This window comes from Eurypyga helias, unplaced genomic scaffold, assembly GCF_000690775.1.
Source record: "Eurypyga helias isolate BGI_N326 unplaced genomic scaffold, ASM69077v1 scaffold25105, whole genome shotgun sequence".
NCBI classification, from domain to species: domain Eukaryota; kingdom Metazoa; phylum Chordata; class Aves; order Eurypygiformes; family Eurypygidae; genus Eurypyga; species Eurypyga helias.
The window spans coordinates 75,694-96,041 of record NW_010249860.1 but is presented as its reverse complement, the minus strand read 5'-3'; the positions used below and the strand labels follow the sequence as shown (position 1 = coordinate 96,041).

Below are 20,348 nucleotides of genomic sequence, written 5' to 3'. Positions count from 1 at the left end.
GGGGGGGGGTGGGGGGGGGAGAAAGAGGTATTTTCACTCAGTTTTTGGCTTTATGTTCTTACCTAATGTGCCCATCTAAAACCCTGGCCAAAAGTTGGACCTTACTTGTTTGTATTTACACGCATACATATGGTTTATGTATGCCTCTGTGTGCGTGTAAGTTCAGAAGTCTTTTAGGGTAAACCACGTTACGTAAGGTGCTAGTTGAGAGTTTCCATTATGTGAAGGCAAGAATTATTTTGTAGTTAAGCTTGATTGCTTAATTATTTCTTAGTAGCAATCTTTCAAAGAACTTAGCAATTTACATGTATTGATACATGTGGGTGTTTTCTCAGCAGTCAGTTCCTCCTGTCAGATAAACAGAGTCATCAGCCATCCAACTCTTCCAATTAGCATCACTGCTCATGAAGACAGACACATCAAATTCTATGACAACAATACAGGTATGCATCTTTTTGGCAAATCCTGGTCACAGCAGTTGTATAACATAAAACATTAACAGAATTTTATTAGGATTAATAACGTTTACACAAATGCTGAGGGATGTTGAGATTTGGTTATCTTCTGAAACAGAAATCTCTCATCACCAGTAGAGCCCACAGACTGCCAGCCCAGTTAAAACTTTATTGGCATGGTGATAAGGAACCTGCATAATTCTCTGTCTGTTCTTTTAAAATGCCTTATGTATGGGGGCTATCAGCATTTAACGTAAAAGGAAGCCTTTTTTAATATGTTCATGTTTTCTTCTGTTGTGTTGTCTGTGTTGTTTTCATCTGAGGGCAGAAAGCTCTGGCATTCCTTTAGTGCTTCCAAGACCCCTGCCTGATGGCTTGGGAGGTAGAAGTTCCCTTATAGGCATCATTCTTAATCCACTGTATTCCTCCAAATCTCTCACTTGCAGAAACAGCTGGACAGCTTATAATATTTTCTCAAGCTGGTAATGAGAGTTGCACTGAAATGTGGAATTATAAATCTCTTAGGTTTTAAAGGACTTTTTGGTAGGAACAGTAATATTAATCTGGTATTCTGACTGTGAATCTTGATAATCTACAGTTGGTGACTTCTCTGCTTCCAGGTCACACTGTCTTAAGTTAAATGGAGATCTTTCAGTATTCTTGTTAATTTTAAGTTTGCTACTTCCCAAATGGATGTTAAATAAGAAGAGGTGAATAAGAGGCTGAAAATAGCTCATTTGTTTGATGATGTCATTCTGTAACAAGTAATAGAGAAAAGAGACGCTCATTTTTTTCTGTTTTATTATCTTCAGCATAAAAAGAGACATTTGACCCATGCTTTCTTATTTTTAATGTGAAAGCATTACTGTAATTATAATGAGCTGTACCAGCACAGTAATTCTCTCTGACTAAAATTATGTCTTATTCTTACGTATTTTACGTTCATTGCTTATTACTATACTCCTGTCCTCCTTCCCAGTCAGGAACTTACTCCTGAACTCGCTTAATTCACTTAAGGAGCAGATAGTTAAAATGAACAGTTAAAATTGCAGCTCCACGGTGGTTTTGCACACATAAAACAAAGGTCTGACAAAGTTGGTGCTATTGGTACTGTGGCTGTCCTGGGACTGTAAACATAAAAAGAATGACTTCTTGTGTAATTTTTATGGTTCAGTCATGGGACAAGATCTTGCATTTATAATATGAGCTGTGGTAGGGTTTAAGCAGGCAATACAGATGACAAAGTGAATTGCAGAAAATAACCTAAGTAAATCTTTTCTTTCAAAGGAAAACTGATCCACTCCATGGTAGCTCACTTAGATGCGGTTACAAGTTTAGCTGTTGATCCCAATGGCTTGTATTTGATGTCTGGCAGTAAGTACATTCAGATTCCATTTTTTTCGTTTTCTCGTAATGGTGGCAGACGTGACAATTATAAAGAAAACTGTTTCCCCTTTCTCTAGGTCATGATTGTTCGATTCGCTTATGGAATCTTGAAAGCAAGACCTGCATCCAAGAATTTACTGCTCATCGCAAAAAATTTGATGAGTCCATTCACGATGTGGCATTCCACCCCTCCAAATGTTATATTGCCAGTGCAGGAGCAGATGCCCTGGCTAAAGTGTTTGTATGACAGATTGCTTCCCTTTCAACTCTAGCTTTGTATATATTTAACCAGCTGCACAAAAGAAGAGGAGGGCATGAGTTGTCTTATCCTGCCCAGTAATTCAGAGAATGTTTGTAAGTGTTTAGTTTTGCAGGGTGCTGTTTTCTAAATTGACATTTGTTCTGGTTTCTGTGAGCTCAGCTGGTGCTGAGAGCTTGGAAACTCTCAGTTTCAAATAGTTAAAAATCAAAAGAAATGCTTTTATTTCAGAGGATGTGAATTTTCGTCCAGGCAGGCCTTGGGTGAAACTAGGTCTATGTATTCTCTGTTAATAAAATGGAGTACTGGAAAGAAAGGGTCTAATTGCATCAGGGAGTAGGAAAAGAGGGAAACTTCTTAGGATCCTTGTCACTGAGGAATCTTAATGTACTTAAAATCAAATCACCTGGAAAAAATGTCAGTTCACATGCTCATTATTGTGTCATGTGAGAATGCACTTTCTCATCCCTTTGGTATTAATAAAGCAGATCTTGTTCAGAGAGCAGTAGCGGGTAGTTAGTCTCAGCCACCTGGCTGCTAGCCTAAGATAAATGCAATGCAAGGAGAGCAAACTACTAACGTAAATAAAAATGCAGTGAAGTTTTGGCTACATTTTCTGTGTTATACAGTAAATCTTTGCAAAGAAACGTATATAATTTTTTTTAAAGGGTGTATTAGCATGTGGCTGGAAGCTGAGCCTTTAGTCTAGTCCCAGTTAACAACAGGCTGAAGCAGTCTGTATATACTGTCGTAGCAGATTTAACTTATTCAGATTTATAATGCTGTTTATTCTTGGAGATCTGCCACAAAAAATTACCACAAAGCTTTCCAAAGAAGCTGCCCTACAATTTAACTGTCAAACTTTCATCTCCTCTTTCTGTTCCCGTTAAAAAGGGTATAATTCTGGGCATTAAAGGTAACGGTGAAATACTTCTTTTGAAGATTAAACCTATACCTCATGCTTTGCATGAGTCCTAGTAGTGCGATAGGTGGGAACTATGCAAAGTTCCATCGGTTCGAGAGTTTCTGCTACTTCTAGAGGTATTTCCTGGCGTCACCATTTGTGGAACACTTTAACCTGTCTGCTTCACTGGGTGTATCATGCCATTGATCAGGTGACCTGAAGAACGAGTACTTCTCGTAATTACTCAACAGATGTGCTTTGTTTATGTATTCAGAGCTTCTCTGTTGATTTGAATGGCAAGTGACTTCTAATCCAATCGTTTAGTCTCTTTGTCCCTTCTGAAATGAAGGTGAGTGGATTCTTTTCTATTACATGTCATCATCAGAGTTGTTACTGCTCATAAGCCTGCAGTTGGTGTTTTCCTCTAATGGGAATGGAAAGCAGAATTTCTGCTGGAGATGACTTCTGGTGCTGATGTGAGTAGGAAAAAACCCAGTGCAACTCTTCCATGTACCAGCCTGTGGTTGACTGGAAACTGATAAATAAATCTTTGCCTTTAAACTGACACTTTTTTAAAAAGGAATCATTGAAATATATCGACATAGGGTCTGACTGTGTTGTTTTAGAGTGGCATCTGGGGATGGGACCACATGGGAAGCTGATCTCAGAGTTTAAATCAACTATATTATTCAGAATAAAAGGTTGACCTGTGCTGTTTGAGCCTGCAACACGTTATATTTACTGCTAAAATATCCTGGAATACCTTTTATTGCTCAGAATATTCAGATATGTCACTTCATGATATTGATATGCAATGTATTTCCATAGATAAGAGTAGAACTTTTACCATGAAACAGATGACTATGATAGTAATTCAGATTATTTAGTTTTTATAAAGTGCTTTGGTTATGATGGAAAGGGGGAAACTTGGCTGCAAAACTGAGCATTCAACTTTGTGGGAGTTCTGTGTACTTGACTCGTATTCTTTCAGTGTCATTATTTTATTTCTTTTTGAAGAGGAAATTACAAAGATTTATTTGAAAAAAAATCTAAAAGTTATGTATATTATATATGTGTATATATATTGTAAACATGTATTAAATGTGTCTAGTAAGGGAAGACTCCATGGGTGCATTTTAATGTCTTAGTATTAAGAGTTCTCTTGAGTTTGTGTATACAAAGGATAATGGTGTGAGTATGAAATGAATGTTGTGCTTCTGCTTACACAATACAATACGTAGTTACAGTTGTTTAAATTGCTGTACATAAAACTAATAGGCATGCTTGTTTTTAAAGACTGTCATTCTGATTACAATTGGAATGTAAGAAGTGGCTGTTCAAATGTGAATTGAAAGATGTTTCCTTCTCACTGTTGAGCTCTTGCTCAAACTGAAAAGTGTGTTTTTTTTAAAAGCTGGCAATAGCTAGAGGATGAGGTGCCTTTAAAACAAAACAAATGTAGCCTTACACAGAGGTTGTGGAGTACATATATTTTTGTGCTGGTCTTCATAATTGATGTCAATGTCTTTTTACTGTACTTGCTCACATACTTGTAGGACTGCAGGGTATTGTGCATGAGCCTGTCAGATCTTCTGAACATCATCGTAGGAGCTAGGGATGAAAAAATTATTTAGGCTTCTAGTCCATCTGCTTGCGAAAGCAGGGTTGTAGACTTGTGCATCTTAATATTGTCTTGGCCAGTGAGGTCTTATATCTGTTCTAAACAATTAGAATTCCTTTTGAAGATTATTTCAGTGATTGTGTCTCACTGGCAGGAGGATTTACGTGATGTTTAGTAGTTCTTTTGTAACTTCATGCCAGTATTCCAAGCCATTTTTGTGCCATTTTACATATTCCTCGCTGTCTTTGTAACTTGGAACCTGCATGCACGCACTATTTCTAGCTGTATATTTCCATTCCTTTCCACTTCCTTCAAGCTATTATTTAGTTTGCTCTTTTTACACAACAGCTTCTTGTTTTGGTCTTTTCATCTCAGTTCTCTGCGTCTTGGTGCCCACAATGCCATTCCACATGCATGGTTTGTTGGACTTAGTCTGAAGGTCATCTGTCAAACGTGGGTTTTGTTTGTTTGTGCTTTCCTTCTGTAACGTGATGCTTTTGTGTAGGAAGTCCAAACTTTTGGTCTTCTGGCTAGTGTCTCACAAACCCAAATCATATTTCTTTTTCTGACAACTGTTATAAATAACTTGGAGCATTTCTGCTTCTCATGTTTCTTCTTGACTTTCAGTATGTTGCTGTAATTCTTTTGCAGCTGCCTACATCATTCCTGTTTTATGATTATCCTGGGGTTTCTAAGCTTTGAACTTCTGATCTCTGAGGGCACTAAATTATTGTTTGTTTTTCCCTTCTGTGTGCAGTTCTTCCTGGTTCAATGTAGTTGGCAACTTTCATGAATGTGATACATTCATCTGTTGGAGATCTAAACAAAATTGGACCAAAGGCTTAATTCTTGCAAAAAAACATTTTTGTGCAACAACAATATATTTCATTTTACCATTAACTGTTTTTCCGACACCCAATTTACATGGAACATTTTTTAATAGTTAACTCACCTAATTTTTTTGTGTATGTTAGCCTGTGCTACTGATTTTTGTTTTACTAATTGAATGGGAGAATTTGTAGTCCTTCCGTACGTTGGAAATTGGTCTGCTAAGTTTAAATACTCTCATTTTTATTTATAATTTACTTAATTGTGCTGTTTGGTTTCGCATATTTGATTCAGTTACCAAAATGCTTGCACAAAATGATTTGAAGTAGCCTGGAAGAAGCTCTAGGTATAATTATATTGTGAAAAACATTTTCTTCACCCTTACAAAATCCTACTGTCTGCATTTATTTTTGTGCCTCAAGGAGAGAACTTTTGACATGCCAAGTAAAAGATTTTATTTGCTTGTAAGAAATCACCTGATGAATATTCTGGGATCCTGTTTGTCTTTATTTTGATAAAATAGGTTCTTTAGCAGAAGCCTGTGCAACTATATGCCAGTATGTTTTCAAGTAACGTAACGTTCAAGCAGTCCCATATGTAATGTGTTTGAGTAAGTGTGTGACGTTCACCATACGGTTGTGATTAGGTCATACAACACTATTTTGCAGTTGTGAATTTAAAGTAACCAGAAACGTGTCCTTTTGAATAAGTGTGTGAGAGATAAAGGACTTGGTTACACCACACAGTACAGCTGTTTGATCACAGATGTGTCCCCTTTCCCTATCTCCTTTCTCACATATGAACAATGTAATTTTGGGGAGCAGCAATTTCCATAAACTGATATGTCAATTGAGCAGTGTTTGATGGGCAGAAGTGTTAGCCCATCCCAAAGGAAGCAAAAAATTGTTAAGTGGGTGTAACCATCAGATAAGCAAGTTTTGGCTTTTCTTAATGCCTTTCAAGGTGTGTATTTGGAAGCATTTACAGGCCGTGGTTTGGCAGCGTCTTTGCAGACTGTCCTAGTGACCCTACTTGACACCTGTGGGAACTATCTAGTAAGACCTGTTCATGTGTAGGTTGAGTTAAGGAGGAAAATGCAGGCATTGGGGTGGTTCAGGAGACTGTAGCAATGTTCTTCTTGGAGTCCTCTTTGCTGAAGCATCAGGTTTGCAGTCTAACACAAGTAAGTTCTGCAGCATGAGAGTATCTGCAGAGGAGCTTATTTATATTCTTGCTTTGAAGGCCTGTAGGCAGCAGTCACTTGGATTGGGTGCTGGACCGCAAGGGAAGCAGGGAAAGCATTTGCTGGACTCCGTAGGGGATAGGCGGTAGGTTAAATGGCCAGAACTCACATGCCCTCCCTGTGAGTGGTGTCATCGCAGAAGAGTTCGGCTGGGCAGCCATGCAGGGTTTAGCCTGATGGTATCACAAAGGACAACGTTAAGAGGTCAGAGTAACAAGTTTAGCGAGGCTTTCCCTTAATGATTCTTCAGATTTAACCATTTGTCCATTGGTTGCAGGTTGTGCGAAGGATAGAATCGGGTATATATCCAGTTTCCAAATCAGGCACTCTTGTGTCAGAGTAAACAGTGGAGATGGTTCAGACTTCAAAACTGTGTTGCTGTAGATGAGATGGCAAAGATTTGCAGTAGCGTATTAATTAAATTCTAAGAACAGAACTGACTCTTCTGCTAACATAGTCCTTGTGCTGGGGGCTCCGCTGGGAGAAGATGAGTTCCTCAGACACTGCAGTGGAACTGTTCTTTGGCTTGTGGATAAACATTTATTTAAAAACAAAATTGCAGGACTGATACTTTGTCTTATGATTTCAGTATTCAACCAAAGCTACAAAATTTGGGAAGCAGTGTAAAATTTTAGGCTAATTTCTCATTCTTCTTTTTTTTTTTTCAGTCATAATCTACATATTTAATATATACTACATACGGTTTCATCTGTGACTCAATTCACATTCAGTAGCCCATTCTGTAAAAAAAATACTCCAGTATTTTCTCGTACAGACGAGATGTGAATGGGACCAATAGTTCCAGGTAATTTGTGGCTCACTTAGCATGTATGTCTTTCAGCTTTCTAGTGGTGAGCTGAGATTTGTGGAAGTAACTGTGAAAACATGATGCTGCTTATAATATAGCATTTAAAAACATTCTGAAATTTGTGGCTGTTCAGTGGAAATATTTTAGCACTACACTGTTAAGAATGAGGAAACCGGAATGTGATAGTAAACCACTTACCTATGGTAGTTTGGTTTGTGTGAGACGTTGCAACCTTTGGCATGGTATTTTGAGTTTTCTTGGGCATCTGCTCTTGGTGGGCACCATAGGGATGCTCAGCGTTGCTGTTAGCATTGGGTGACAGAGGGGAAGCAAAGGTTTCCTTAAAAAACTATACTCAAATGTTTCAGGAAGCTCCCTTTCTCCTTAAGGAGGGGAAGGCATTAAGAGCATTTTATCTGAATCTGATAATGTATTTAGGTGAAGGGGGTTACAGTAGGGGAACAGTCTTGGCTCCTCCATCATCAGTGTCTCAGCTTGGAGACGTTACTGAGACAAATGGCCTGTAAAGCGCTCACCAAGGCCTCCACAATGTTCCCACTGAGCAGCAGAGGAACTGATGGAAACCAGTGTTAATCCAGCTGGTGTTTTACAAGGAATAAACCCTGTTGTAAAAGCCAGGATTACATACCATAGAGCAAAGGAACGAACACCTGGGGAGTGGGGGGGTCTAAAACAGCCCTTGCTCAGGCAAGTGCTCTTGTTCAGCTGGAAGGATTCATGCCAGGAGGGAGGATGGTGGGAAGTGAGGTGTCTCTGCCTGTGCTGATGAACATCCCTGCGTGCAGGTTATCTATCCTTTTGAGATCTGATTTTTATCTTCCCACTTAAATCCTCCTTTAGGTTATATTTTCTTAGAATCTTAAAATCCCATCTGCAGTGGACTCTCATTGCAGGGAAGTTTCGTAAAGAACTATTGATTTTCTCTTAGAAGCATAGTGGGGTTTCAGCTTCAACCCTACCTCTCCCACTACCAAAAGGCTGATTTGTACCTCCTTGTTCCCAGGCCATTTAATTCTACTGAGTTATCTCTTCGCCCACCTGCTAACTTCATTTTGCTGCTCTGTAGTGCGTTGAGAAAACTTTGCAAGTGCTGTGTCCTTTAAGATGTTTTTGAGAATCTGAACTCCACTCCGGCAGGTGTCAATCCAGTTGACTGGTAGAATCTGTGGGTCTCAACTGGTTCGTTGTCAGAGGTAGAATCTGTGGGTCTCAACTGGTTTGTTGTCAGATTTGTTGCTGGATAACAAAATCCAAACTGTGGCTGAACTAATGAGGTGTTTAGTAATGATACACGCTTTTTAGCCCAACTTTCTTCCGGACTGAGTCTGAGTTGTGGCATTGTGTGTTAAAGTAGTCTCGCCCTGCTCATGCTGCCAAGCTGAGCTGTGATCCTGGGAGATCACACTCACATTTAACCGTGCCTGCACGTGTGTGTGTTACGCTGCTCAATGTCTTGTGTTGACATGGTCCTCAAGCCCAGTCTACTTCCATTCCCTCAGTGGGAATTGCAGGCTCCCTGGATTACTTCCTTGTTATTTCAAGAAACCCTTGGCCCTTACACCAGAGTGTTAGCCTGGGATGTCTAGAAGATTTATGCAGCTGGATTTATTCTATTCTGAAAGGGAAGGGATAACTTGTTACCAAGCCAAATATTTTCATTATTTTTTGGATTACTTAGTAAAAGCAGCCAAAAACATTGTATAAGGGATAAACAATGGACTTCAAGCTAATATTTTTCCATTAAGAATTTATTTTTTTATTCTTCCTCTCATCAAGATAGTGCTTTTTGAATGTAGCTTGTTTTCAGATATATGGCTCCTAGACTTGTTTCCTTGCAGCCAGACATTTACAGGCATGCATAGGTTTTGCAAACTGTCTCGTGTGTTAGCACTTTTTCTGGAAATGCAAACTGAGCGCGTTAGCTAATAATTCCTTGTACCTTCCTAGCCCAAGCAGACTGAAAAGCAGCCTTGTGCTATGTTTTCCTTGAATCATCCATCTGCAAAAAATTTGGAAAGCAAATCCGTGTTGAAAAGACGATTGTTGCTGGAAGATTTTCCTGTTGGCATTTGTCAGCAGATCAACTACCTGCATTGTATCTCATTTAAGTATCTTCAATTGGTTTCTTTTCAAAAGCATCTGTCAGGTTAAAACGCACAAATTTCTTTGCCTCACGGACCGTAGTTTGTATTTTTCTTTGTTGTGGCTTATATTAGTGAACTTTTTATTTCCCTCTCTACGAGAATAACTATTGAACTTTGTTACCTGACAGTTCTCTTCTGCAGAAGATACCAGAGGTGATAACCACTTAAATGTTAGTAATTACACTTGCACCTCTTCTGTTTTGGGTCACTTCCATGACAGATAGTTGATATGAAAAGGCTACTGTGACTGATACGTAAACAGGTACAGGAAATTGAGACTCCCCGTCAGAATTATGCTGAGGTTATGATTTTGCACGCCGGTTTTGAATGACTACTTTGAAACAATGTTGGGCTTCAAGTGTCTTGCAAAGTGGTGGATCCAAATGAGAAATACCTACTCGTTGAGTAATGGTCTGCTTGCCAGTCTGTGTATGGCTCAGTGCAAGGCTCTGTTGGAATGTCAGTACTACCAAATTTCCTTGTTTAAATGCTACTGTTGTACAAAAGTGAAGGTTAGTCGAAGTGAGGAATTCTGTTTTCTAACTTGTGAAGGAAATAGTTTTCTTGTGAATAAGGATGCTTAAATTTGATGTATTACACGATTTCAGAAAGGCTGCTTAACCCTGGGATGTGAGAAAAGCGAACAAGTGATTTGTTCTCCAAAGTTTTGATAAGCATTTATTATAAAAAGTATAAATTTTTGCTTTAAATGAAAATACTTCTTCACATGCTTAATACTAAACTTCTTACTAAAATGCAATATTTTGAACTCCTGGTTAAATATCTGAAATGGCAAAGATAGAAAATTCAGAGGGAGGTTAGTTTGAAATATGCCAGTGTATTTTTTTAGCTTCTCAACCGCAGCCCTGAATTTTTCTCTTTCCCACTGCATTTCGTCTTTTGTGAAACCTCCTGGATGGGTTTATAGCGAAAGCGACGTTCGCTTGCTGGAATAAGGCAAGTAAACGGTTTGTCACTGAAATTCCTCAGATCCGCTGGCGTTAGTGCGCCGTTGAAGATGATTCCACGCTGTGGTAAGCGTGCAGGTGTTTGTGTTGGTGTGACAGTAGTGAGGTGGGGTCGCTGCGTGCCGTACCCCCGTTCTGTGCTGAGCAAAATCACACGGACTTCCGGAAATAAGCAATGATTTTTAAGAGCAGCTTTATTTAATGTTACGGCGGCAAGTAAGTGTCATTTGTACCATATAATGATGTAAATTGGGTGCTAATAAATACTATTTTTCAACATTTTGCGTTGTCCTCATAATTCTGCGTTTTATCACAAGATGTGAGGTGCTAGGAGAGAGAAGTGCGCTCGGACCCGGACAAGGAGACACGCGTTGGAGGGGCGTGAGGTGACTTCACCTGAACTTCCTCTTGACCTGTGCAAGGCGTTAACCATTCTCAGGAGCATCCCAGTGTTTCTACTCTCCGTATGTCTCGGTTTGGCACCACTTTCCATCTTAGGGCTGCTGGCAGTCTGCATCTCCCCCCGGGTACCTTCCTGGGGTGACCGGACGTGCAGAGTGGGTACGGCGCTGTCGTGCGGAGCTGGTCTGCCAGCAGTGCGTTGGTCGCAGCGGGACGCAGTGCACTTCCCAGGGGGGAACGTTCGTTTAACAGGAAAATAAGAGCGTGGTTGTGCCCTTGGGGAGAGGATGAGGGAGAACGAACCACACATCGCAGATGGCAGTCGCGTTGCTACGGGAAGTGCTCGCCACGGCACTGTTGAGGGGGCGGTATGGGAACCTACACAGAACTGAGCAGAACAACTCGTTAGCGAGTCCATCCTGCTTTTTCTAAGCTTGTAGGTGGGATAAGCGAAGTTCTCCTCTCCACGGTAGGTAAAATAAGCCTTCTGACTTAGTCCTACTCATCTTCCCTCGTCGTAGGGAAGGAGGAATCGCTTTATGAAGTGACAACGCAGTTGCAGTGTTCTGCCTCCAAAGGGAGTCGGAAGAAGGCTCCTGAGGTAGAAAAGACAATTCATGAAGGAGTGGTCCTCCCGCCTTGGAGACCTTCCTGACTCTCTTACGGGCTTGCCTGCGAGCAAGACGTGTCCCCATAACAGTTTGGGTGTGAGAAAAGTGAGCGTATTCTCTGGCCTTATGGTGAAAGTTCTAACTACCGTTTCTCTTTGGGCTTTAAAAGAAGTAATTTCTGACGGTGATACCCGCCAGTTTAAGTTTTTAATGAGGGAAAAAAAAGGCTCCTTTGAGGAATTGGAGGCACTCGGCTATATAGTTGTACACTTGCGAAGTTTTCAATATGTAGGGGATTTAGGAAATGCGGGTTGCCTGGTACTGTCTAAGACTTCTCAAACTGAGGTGGGAATGGAAAAGGGATCAAGTTGTTCCCGTACTGTTGCTGATGGGCAGAGAAAAGCACCTGGAGGAATGATAGGGTGACTTTGTTCAACCATGGAGTGATTTACGGTACGTAGACACCATAAGACTGACTCGGTGTTTGGTGCCCAGGTAATACTGCTGGTGGCTGATCCTTACTGCTTGCTTTGACTTGCCAAGTAGAATATGTGGATAATTTTCTGTGAAGTTGCAGGTAAGTTGTCAGATCCACTAAGGGTTTGTGAGTTGGGTTGGTCCTGCCTGGATGCTTAACCCCAGGGATTTTCCAGGTTACTGGAATGGTTCCCCTCGTGTGCTGGAGAGCCATGGCAGGAGGAGTGCAAGGAGGAAGGAGAAGCTCATTTGCCTGCCTGTCAGGAAAGCAATTGAGCAGCTGCCGTGGGGAATTCCTCCTCTTGCTGAACCAGCGAGGGGGCAGCAGCTGGGGAGCAGGAGGGCGCATAGAGCAGGCGATGCCCGCAGTGCAGGGTGGCACACCCACTGCAGAGGTGCTGGGTGTCCCACCTCTGGACCAGCCAGTTAAGGTACTGCTAGGAAACTGGAGATACTTGAACTTGGAATTGGACTTTGGTTGTTCACCCAGAGTGTGAGTAGCTGATGCTGGAGTTGGAGGCAAGAGGTGCTGTCGCAAAGCTCCCCCAAGGCTTTTGGAGCATGGACGTCAGTATTCACTTCCAGGTGGGTGTTCTGCACTGCTTGCTGAGCGGTGATAAGCCGCCAGCCCAACTCTTGAGCGCAAGGATGCTTATTTCCTAGGGAGAGGGTGATCAGACAACCCCGCTTTGGCTGTGTCTCCCAGCCCTTTGGTGCCCTGCTCTTTTGGATGCCTCAGCCAGGCAGCAGGTTCCACCACACTTACTAGGCATCTGAAATGAAGTGGCCCAGCATCGAGCATCTGGACACCTGGATCCTCTTGGCTCAGCCCTGCATCGTGAAAGCATGTGGAGACCATGGTTTTTGGTTGGTTGGTTGGTTGGTTTTGGGTTTTTTTGTGAGGTTTGTTGTTGTGGGGTTTGTGGGGGTTTTTTTGGTGGTTTTTTTTTTTTTTCCCCAGCTTCCAAAAGAAGTCTGGTTCTAAACAAAATGAGATCTTGCAGACTTGGGAAAATGCATATGACTTTGATGCCTTTCAGCCACTGTGGACTGCTTCAGTGACTAATTGCTCTGGTAACTTGGTGGTCCTTCCTCTGCTAGCTCACTCGTAGGCTTTTTTCCAGCTGAGTATGCAAAAGGGCAACATTGAGACTCCTGGGGCTTTACCAACCTTGTTAGGTCTTCCATAATCTAGCACGAATCTCAGCTGCGTTTCAGAGGCAAAAACACCTTGGACCATATTTGGCGTTTATTTTTTAACCACATACGAGACGACACGTACTGCATGTGCCTTTGGGACAATTTTATTGCAAAAGATATAGCAACTTGTATTGATAAGCTCAAAATAGCTTGTATATGTTACATCCTGCTGCTTTCTGCAAACAAATATACCCCCTCGAACATTTATGAAGACTTATATGTAAGTTATCTTGCTTTTTAATAAAACAGTATTTAGAGACTTGAGTAGGTGGCGAGTATTTTGGTTGCTGTGAAAGGTAAAGTTAAGAGGAGCGTGTTCTGTGCTCATCCACTCACTTTTGTTAACGGAAGGGTGTGTGTTACAAGTTTTGAGGCTTATGCTTAAGTTTACGGTGTCTATGAAGAGGACATCTAAGTTTAGATGAGAGACGGATTAAACATTAAACCACTTTCACACTTTGAGATTCAACAATTTCAGGGTCATCCAAGAAGTTAATAAAAATGCACGTTGGCAACCGAGGGCCATAGTTGTTGCGTAAACTGGAGATAAACCATTTAAACAACAAAACCTGAAGTGCCCTTTATAAATGCTTGACACAGAAGATAGATAGCTGTGCACCTTCCCTGTGAAAGAGCTCGCTGTTGTCGCTTGAAGTTTAAGCTTTCAGAAGAAATGAAACTGCGTATCTTGAGGAGCGCGCGCACCTCTAACTGTTCGTAACGTCTCGGCCATCTGTGCCGTGGTTTTGGCAGAGCACAAGCTCAACACTGGGGAGTCTCTGCAGAGCAGAGGTCTTCCGTGCTGCAAGAGTATGGCCAGTACGGAAAACGACATGCAGTGGTAAACTGTTGCATTAAAAAATTAACCCACAATATTAAGAGTAGCTAAAAGTTAAGATTTAGGCCTTTTTCTCACCTAGCCCCAAATTAAACCCCAAGCAACCAGGTTTTTGGGCAATAAAACTGATGTCTGAACTGAAGTCCCCAGTAAATTCAGTTTATGTCCAGCCCATGTCCCTTGTTGAGAGAGAACGGTGCCTTCAGCAGAAGGGTAGTGAGAGAGGGGGGTGGTGGGTCAGGGGCTGGGGGATCAGGGGCTGCACTGCTGCTACTGAACTCTGTCCCTAATATTTACTATTTTTCAATCCAAGAGGCTATTGCTGTGGAAGTGCTGCAGCTCAGTTTTAAAAACTCTGCAGATATGTATTTTATGTCTGTCTTTTGCCTTTTTTTGGAAGCTGGCAGTGCCCTGCATCTTCTCTCTAGGTAGCATTATTTTACTGATGATGTTCCCTTAAAGTTGGAACTGAATGTTTCTTCTAGAAGAGGAAGATCTGAACCTTCCATGTGTAAAACCACTGCTCCACGTGGGATTGTTTTTCGTAACCTCTCGGGCGGATCCCAGCCTGGGGTATGTTACCTCACCAGGGAGTTCATGCAGAACCTGCCGTTCTCTTTAGCCTGCGTTATGCTCGCTTCAGTGGTAATTTTTGAGCTACTTCAAATTTCCAGACAAAACGATTTCAAAGACTGTGCTACTTCTGTTGACAGAAAGGAGTCACTCCTATGGGTATTTACTTCCAACTAACGTTTTTATGTGAATAATAAGAGTCCTGGGTCGTGGTTAATTATTATAACTATAAAGGCTATAAAAAGTCTAGTTTGTGAGTAAGATGTGAAATTTTATTTCCAATTTTTTCCAATTTCCTGTTAGTTCCACAAGCCTGGTGTGATGTAGCTTTGATTGCCATAAGAGGCAGGAACACACACATTTTTATTGGCTCTGAAACTCCATCCCTTTCCTTTGATAACTTTGCTTAATGACCATGTTTTCTTAAGTTATATTGGATGGAAACATAACCAGCAACTGCTGCTTCCTAATTAAAGTGCCATGCTTTTGACCCTCTTAATAATGTCACTCGTCTCCTACTGACTAGAGATATGGCAAGTTGTTCTTCTAAAAAAAAAAAGTGTTCTGAATAATCCAGAGCTGTAGTATGTTCATTTTAAAATCAATCAATAAAACAGAAGTCAATCCCAAATTTGGGAGAGGGTGTCTCTAAGTGCTCAAAATGCTGCTTTTACCAGTGTATACTGCAGAACTTCAGATCATTCCCTCTGAAATCCTGTTAATGGCTCTTGAATAGCTTTCCTTGAGCTAGAGGCTGCTGTAAGCTGTTCTCAGCTGTGGTTTAAAGACAGAGTGATGGGTCTCAAATGCTTTTACGATCGTGAGCAACTTACTTAAACCCACGATTTTCCCAGTCTCTCCTCTGTCCCGGCAGCATTTTTGCGGTCCTGCAGACCTTGAGCGGACCAAACAAGCCAAAGAGACGAGGCAATTTTCAAAATCAAATAGTAATGCAGTGCTGTAGGGTTCCCATGTGTTGGCTGCTTTGTGGATTTGGGGCTTTTGGGGGGTTGATAAACTGTTGTAGGGTCCCATAGCTTGACTCTTTCCTTTCACTTGCTTTCCAGATTCTGGATTTGGATAAATCTCAGTGCTAGAGTTTACACTAGCTGAAGCTTAACTTGCTGGCAAGACAGCTGTTTGGAGAGACAGTGCATGCCTTTAAGAAGGTACTCAAATCTGAGTTGTCCTGTTCCCACCACCCCGAAGAAAGTGTCTGGTATTTCAGTGCTGACCTGAGGTGCTTCCACCACTGCAGCTGAGCAGCGTGGCTGCTCCCTTAAGGGACCTGGCCACTTCAGGAAGCTGGTGTTACATTTTAGGGACTGTGTGTGTGGCCCAAAGGTGGGAATTGGACAAGCTGGGGCTGTGGGCTGGAAGCAGCTTTTCAAACAGCTCCAGTTACTTCCTACATGTTTTGCTGTCCATCCAAATCTGAAGCCTGCAAGGGGGGACGTGGGGGGAATCAACAGTCTACGCAGAGCATTATCATGCATAGGGACAGAGCTGCAATCAACCTTGCTGACTGGGAAGTGCCAGAGAAAAACACCTCCAGTATTTGTGGAACTGAGGGCTGTCATGGCTCCTGCGGCACGTGGCGTGCCTTCAGCATGGTGCCGGAGGGTCCCACCTTGCTCGAGTCCATCAGTTCCGTGGCTGGGAATTAAATTCTGTGCAAATATTTTGGATGAGCTGATTAACAAAGCGGTAGAGGTTGTCAAATTCATCCACAAAGAAGGAATGCTCCTTATCGGGGTCGGTTGCGATGGCTTCCAGTTCATCTTGGGCTGCCCAAGCAACTCCGACGGAGTAAGCTATAACTCCTGGAAAGAAACACAGAGTTTAGAATGAGCATAAAAGTTGTCATTGCATTACATTTGATTTTAAGACCAATACTGCAAATGTAGTTGCCAGGCCACAAAAATGTGGGCAGTTAGTTGCAGTGATTTCTCTCCCTATAAAAATGTTATTTTCAAATTGGAGGAAAGGCCTAGTTTATGCTTTGGAAGCACCTTTTGCCAACAGGAAAAAAGGCTTCAACAATAGTAAAGCTTCTGCTTTGGGTCTGAACAACAGGCTCCAGAAAGCCAGGTTCTTGTTCCAATGCAAATGTCGGAGTTGTGTTGGAAGATGTGTGACTATCCTGACTGGAAAGTCAAAGGAGGCTTCGTGTGTTACTAAAAGAGTGGAAATCCCCTGAGATTTCCTAGACATAGCTGTATTTTCCTAGATTTAAGTGATTATTTTCAAAATTGCTCATTCAGATATTAACCAGGTGCTAGTCCCGTTAAAGCTCAATGAGACCCCAGGGTGAGGTGCTACTCTTCACCCGTAAAGTTTCATCCAGCACCTTCAAATGGTAGCAAACTGCATGTCTCTGACCTGGATGAACGCTGTGGCATGTATGAAGAGCAGGTAGGGATAGAAGAGCTTACCATTTTGGTGAGCTGCCATGGCCGGCACCCGGACATCGTCATAAGATCTGCCGTCTGTAATGAGAATCATGATCTTTCTTTTGTTGGGTTTGGATCTGCTGAACAGCTGCTCCGTGGCGTAGCTGATGGCTGCTCCCGTGCTGGTCCCACCGCTCCAGTAACTGATCCTTTTAATAGCGCTCAGCACGTCCTGCTTCGTGCTGTACTTGTCGAAGCTGAACTCCAGCCTTTGCTCGTAGGTGTACTGAACGGCGCCGATGCGGGTGTCGGTGTCCGAAATCTCGAACTCCTTGCTGATGTTGGCTACAAACTGGAGGACTGTGCGGAAGTTGCCGGTGCCGACGCTACTGGAGCCGTCGATTACGAAACCGATGTCGGCCGAGTTGAGGCACGTCTTGCTGCAAACCAGCCGCTCGGTGTCGCAGACCCGCTTCACCAGGGGCTGGACCACCTTGTGTAGGCTGAACCAGCTGGGCACGTTGATGGAATAGAAACCGTTTGTCCTGCACACTGCCTGCAAGACAACACAAGGACGAGCGCAATGGAAAGTCAGTCTGCCTGCTTCAGATGGGGTATGTAGCTAAATTGCAAATATAGACTCCTGGAAGGAGCAATTCTGGAGTCTGAAGTGGCCTCTCCTCCAGTCACCATCTGCTTCCCTGGGAAATGACGTCAATGTAACATACAGATACTTGTGTAATGAGCTCGTTTTTCCGGCCTTGTGTGTTTTTTTTTTTTTAAAAAGCTGTGGGATGGAGCTGATAGAGTAGTGAAAGAAATGTAATAAGCAAGTTTGCTACCTGTTAAGCTCTTTTTGGTGAGTTACATTGTTTGTCGAGAAAGCATCCAAATCGCAGAGCTGCTGTTAGCGTGGCTGCAGTGGGCATTATGGGAGCCCGCGTGTTGGCCGGGTGGCAGCTGGCAAAATATCAGCAACAGCTCCCATGTTCAGGGCAAAAGGAAAGTTTTGCCTGCTGATAAACCCTGCTATCTTGAACTGAAACCTGGGATTGAAGTTGGGTTATCCTTGGCTCATACCCTTCTGAGCAGAAAAAGAAACCAGGCAATTTTGGTGAAAATGCAAAAAGTCTTCAAAGATTCCCTGTTGTTCTGGCTCTGCCAAATAGTAAAAAAAAAGTAAATAATTTTTTATAACTGAATACTTGTAGGGAGCAGATCTGTGGGAGGCTTCTGTGAGGCTAGTGGGAGTCAGGTGGGTGTGGGTAGGAAGTAGGGGTGGCACAGAAGAGGGAGGAAGGGAGTAGTGGGAACAAGCTGGATCAAACTGTTCTTGGCTTCAGCACCTTTTAAATGCTCAGTGCCCCACATCTCTGGGTAAGAATATTTTGTTAAGCAAGGCTTTATCTGTCAGCTTTGTGTGTGTGAGTCTGAGTGTTTCAAAAGAGCAAGGCCCTGTTTTCTTGGTGCCTCATCTTGACTTGCACAAAGCCCCACAGCTCCAAGGTCTGCGCTCCTCACCGTATCCTCATCTCCTCTGCTCTTTCTGTCTGTCTGCTGTTTCAGTGTTACGATGCTGCAGTATCGAGTCACCATTCCCTCTTCACCTTCCTATTCTGAGCCCACTCTGCTCTCGCTTCTGCCGTGTCCCTGGCAGGTTTGCAGACGCTTGCTGTAGCTTTGCCCCTTTGGAAACATTAAATGCAAATGGGACTACGATCCAATTAAACACTGACCCCAGGCAGCGCAGCTCTCTGGAGCAGCTGTCAAACTCATGGGATACTGTCACAGCAGAGCACATAGCAGGGATTTACTCTTTTTCCAAAAGCTACCATGAAATCCATAGCAGAAAGAAATAAGAGGAAAAATAACCTGCATTGGATCAATAGTGGAAACACAATGTTTGAGTTGCCCAGTGTAGCTGAACAACTGGGATGTGCCTGTGTCGGCAGTGCGCCAACACTGGTATGTATGGGACCTGTTTGTCAATTCAACATTGACATCAGGTTGACAGGGCCTTTGCTAGGTGGGAGATGCTCAGCAGGAGGCTTGTGGAAAGCTCAGGCTGCAATTGTGCTTTGTCATGCTACCGTGTGCTTGGAAAACCTCTTGTCTCAGTACGAATGCAGGTTTGTGACAATGTTTAGTCAGTGGAAGTCCATTTGCTCCCTGAGGCACCTCAAACCACAATTCTGCTGACTTCACCCCCTTTCTGATTTCAGCATTGCTGCCTGGGTCTGTACAGAAGACCTCAAGACAGTATGAGCAGGACAAGAGAGAACTGTAAGTTGTAAAAAGGAAAGGGAAATGCCCTAAAACAAAGCAGCTTGGAAAACGTAGTCAGAGGCAGGCTCGTGGCCAGAGGCCAGCCCAGTAAGTACCTTGTCCACAAAGTTTGGCTCCATAACGTTCTGCTTCTCACTTTCAGCAGCTGCTTCAACAGTGACAAAGAAAATGTTGATCCCTGATTCTCTGGCCAGCCTGGAAGCCTCCTCCACTCGGTCGGTCGGCCATCCGTCCACCACCACTACAACCACATTGGGTGCTCCACCTCGATTTCCGTTAGCATCCAAAAAGAAGTTTTTGTTAACAAATGAAAGTGCCTTCCCTGGAACAAAAGAGGAGACGAGGATGAATTACAGGCCTGGACGCACGCTGCCCAGTAATACCTCACGAAATGGTAGGCAGAGGGCTGATGGAAGTGTTAGAGCCCTGCTGAGAGCTGGGGAAAGCGGTTTCTGTGGCTATGCAAGCAGGAGGGGAGGTCGCTGCTGTCGGTGCCAGTGCTTGCTGAACCCCATCCACCCGCTCCTTGTGCCCCAGAGGGGCTGGTGGTGACAAACTGTGCTAGGAAGGATCCCTGACGCATTGGTGGGTGCTGCCCACAAGGAGAAAGGTGAAGCCTGTCCACTTGCGATGGACTAGCAGCGCCCTGGACCAACGTAGGCAGGTCACCGTGGGAGCGGTACCCCCTTGCCATCCCTGCTCCTAGTGCTGAGCACCGTTCGGTCACAGCCTCCGTACCTGGTGAGGAGGTGTGGGCTCTCTACGGCCCAGGCTGTGGAACCCTCCCTGAACTGAGGACGCGCAAGCAGCCCCATCACCTACCAACATTGGAAAGTCCACCTTTCTGTGGGATTTTCTCAATGGCGTTTTTTAGGTCCCTGGAGTTGGCATAGGTTTTTAAGTTAAATTCAGTGGAAGGGTCATTGCTAAA

The 20,348-nt window shown here is 43.0% G+C and overlaps 2 protein-coding genes across 2 annotated transcripts in view; one reads left to right on the top strand and one right to left on the bottom strand.

Annotated features, from left to right (window-relative positions):
• STRN (striatin, calmodulin binding protein) overlaps positions 1-2,302 on the top strand; it is a gene marked incomplete at its 5' end in the record, with an annotated part of 41,790 nt that extends 39,488 nt beyond the window's left edge. The window contains 3 exons of the mRNA XM_010151517.1: positions 336-443; positions 1,743-1,829; positions 1,919-2,302. Of these exons, the coding sequence (XP_010149819.1) occupies positions 336-443; positions 1,743-1,829; positions 1,919-2,088 (365 nt within the window). The remainder of the gene's footprint in view (positions 1-335; positions 444-1,742; positions 1,830-1,918) is intronic.
• A 14,002-nt stretch (positions 2,303-16,304) lies between these two features.
• The window catches only part of VIT (vitrin), a 35,964-nt gene continuing 31,920 nt past the window's right edge, over positions 16,305-20,348 (bottom strand). Inside the window, exons 15-18 of the mRNA XM_010151516.1 lie at positions 20,240-20,343; positions 19,513-19,739; positions 17,174-17,687; positions 16,305-16,561 (exon numbers count right to left, since the gene is read on the bottom strand). Of these exons, the coding sequence (XP_010149818.1) occupies positions 16,383-16,561; positions 17,174-17,687; positions 19,513-19,739; positions 20,240-20,343 (1,024 nt within the window). The 3' untranslated portion in view covers positions 16,305-16,382. The remainder of the gene's footprint in view (positions 16,562-17,173; positions 17,688-19,512; positions 19,740-20,239; positions 20,344-20,348) is intronic.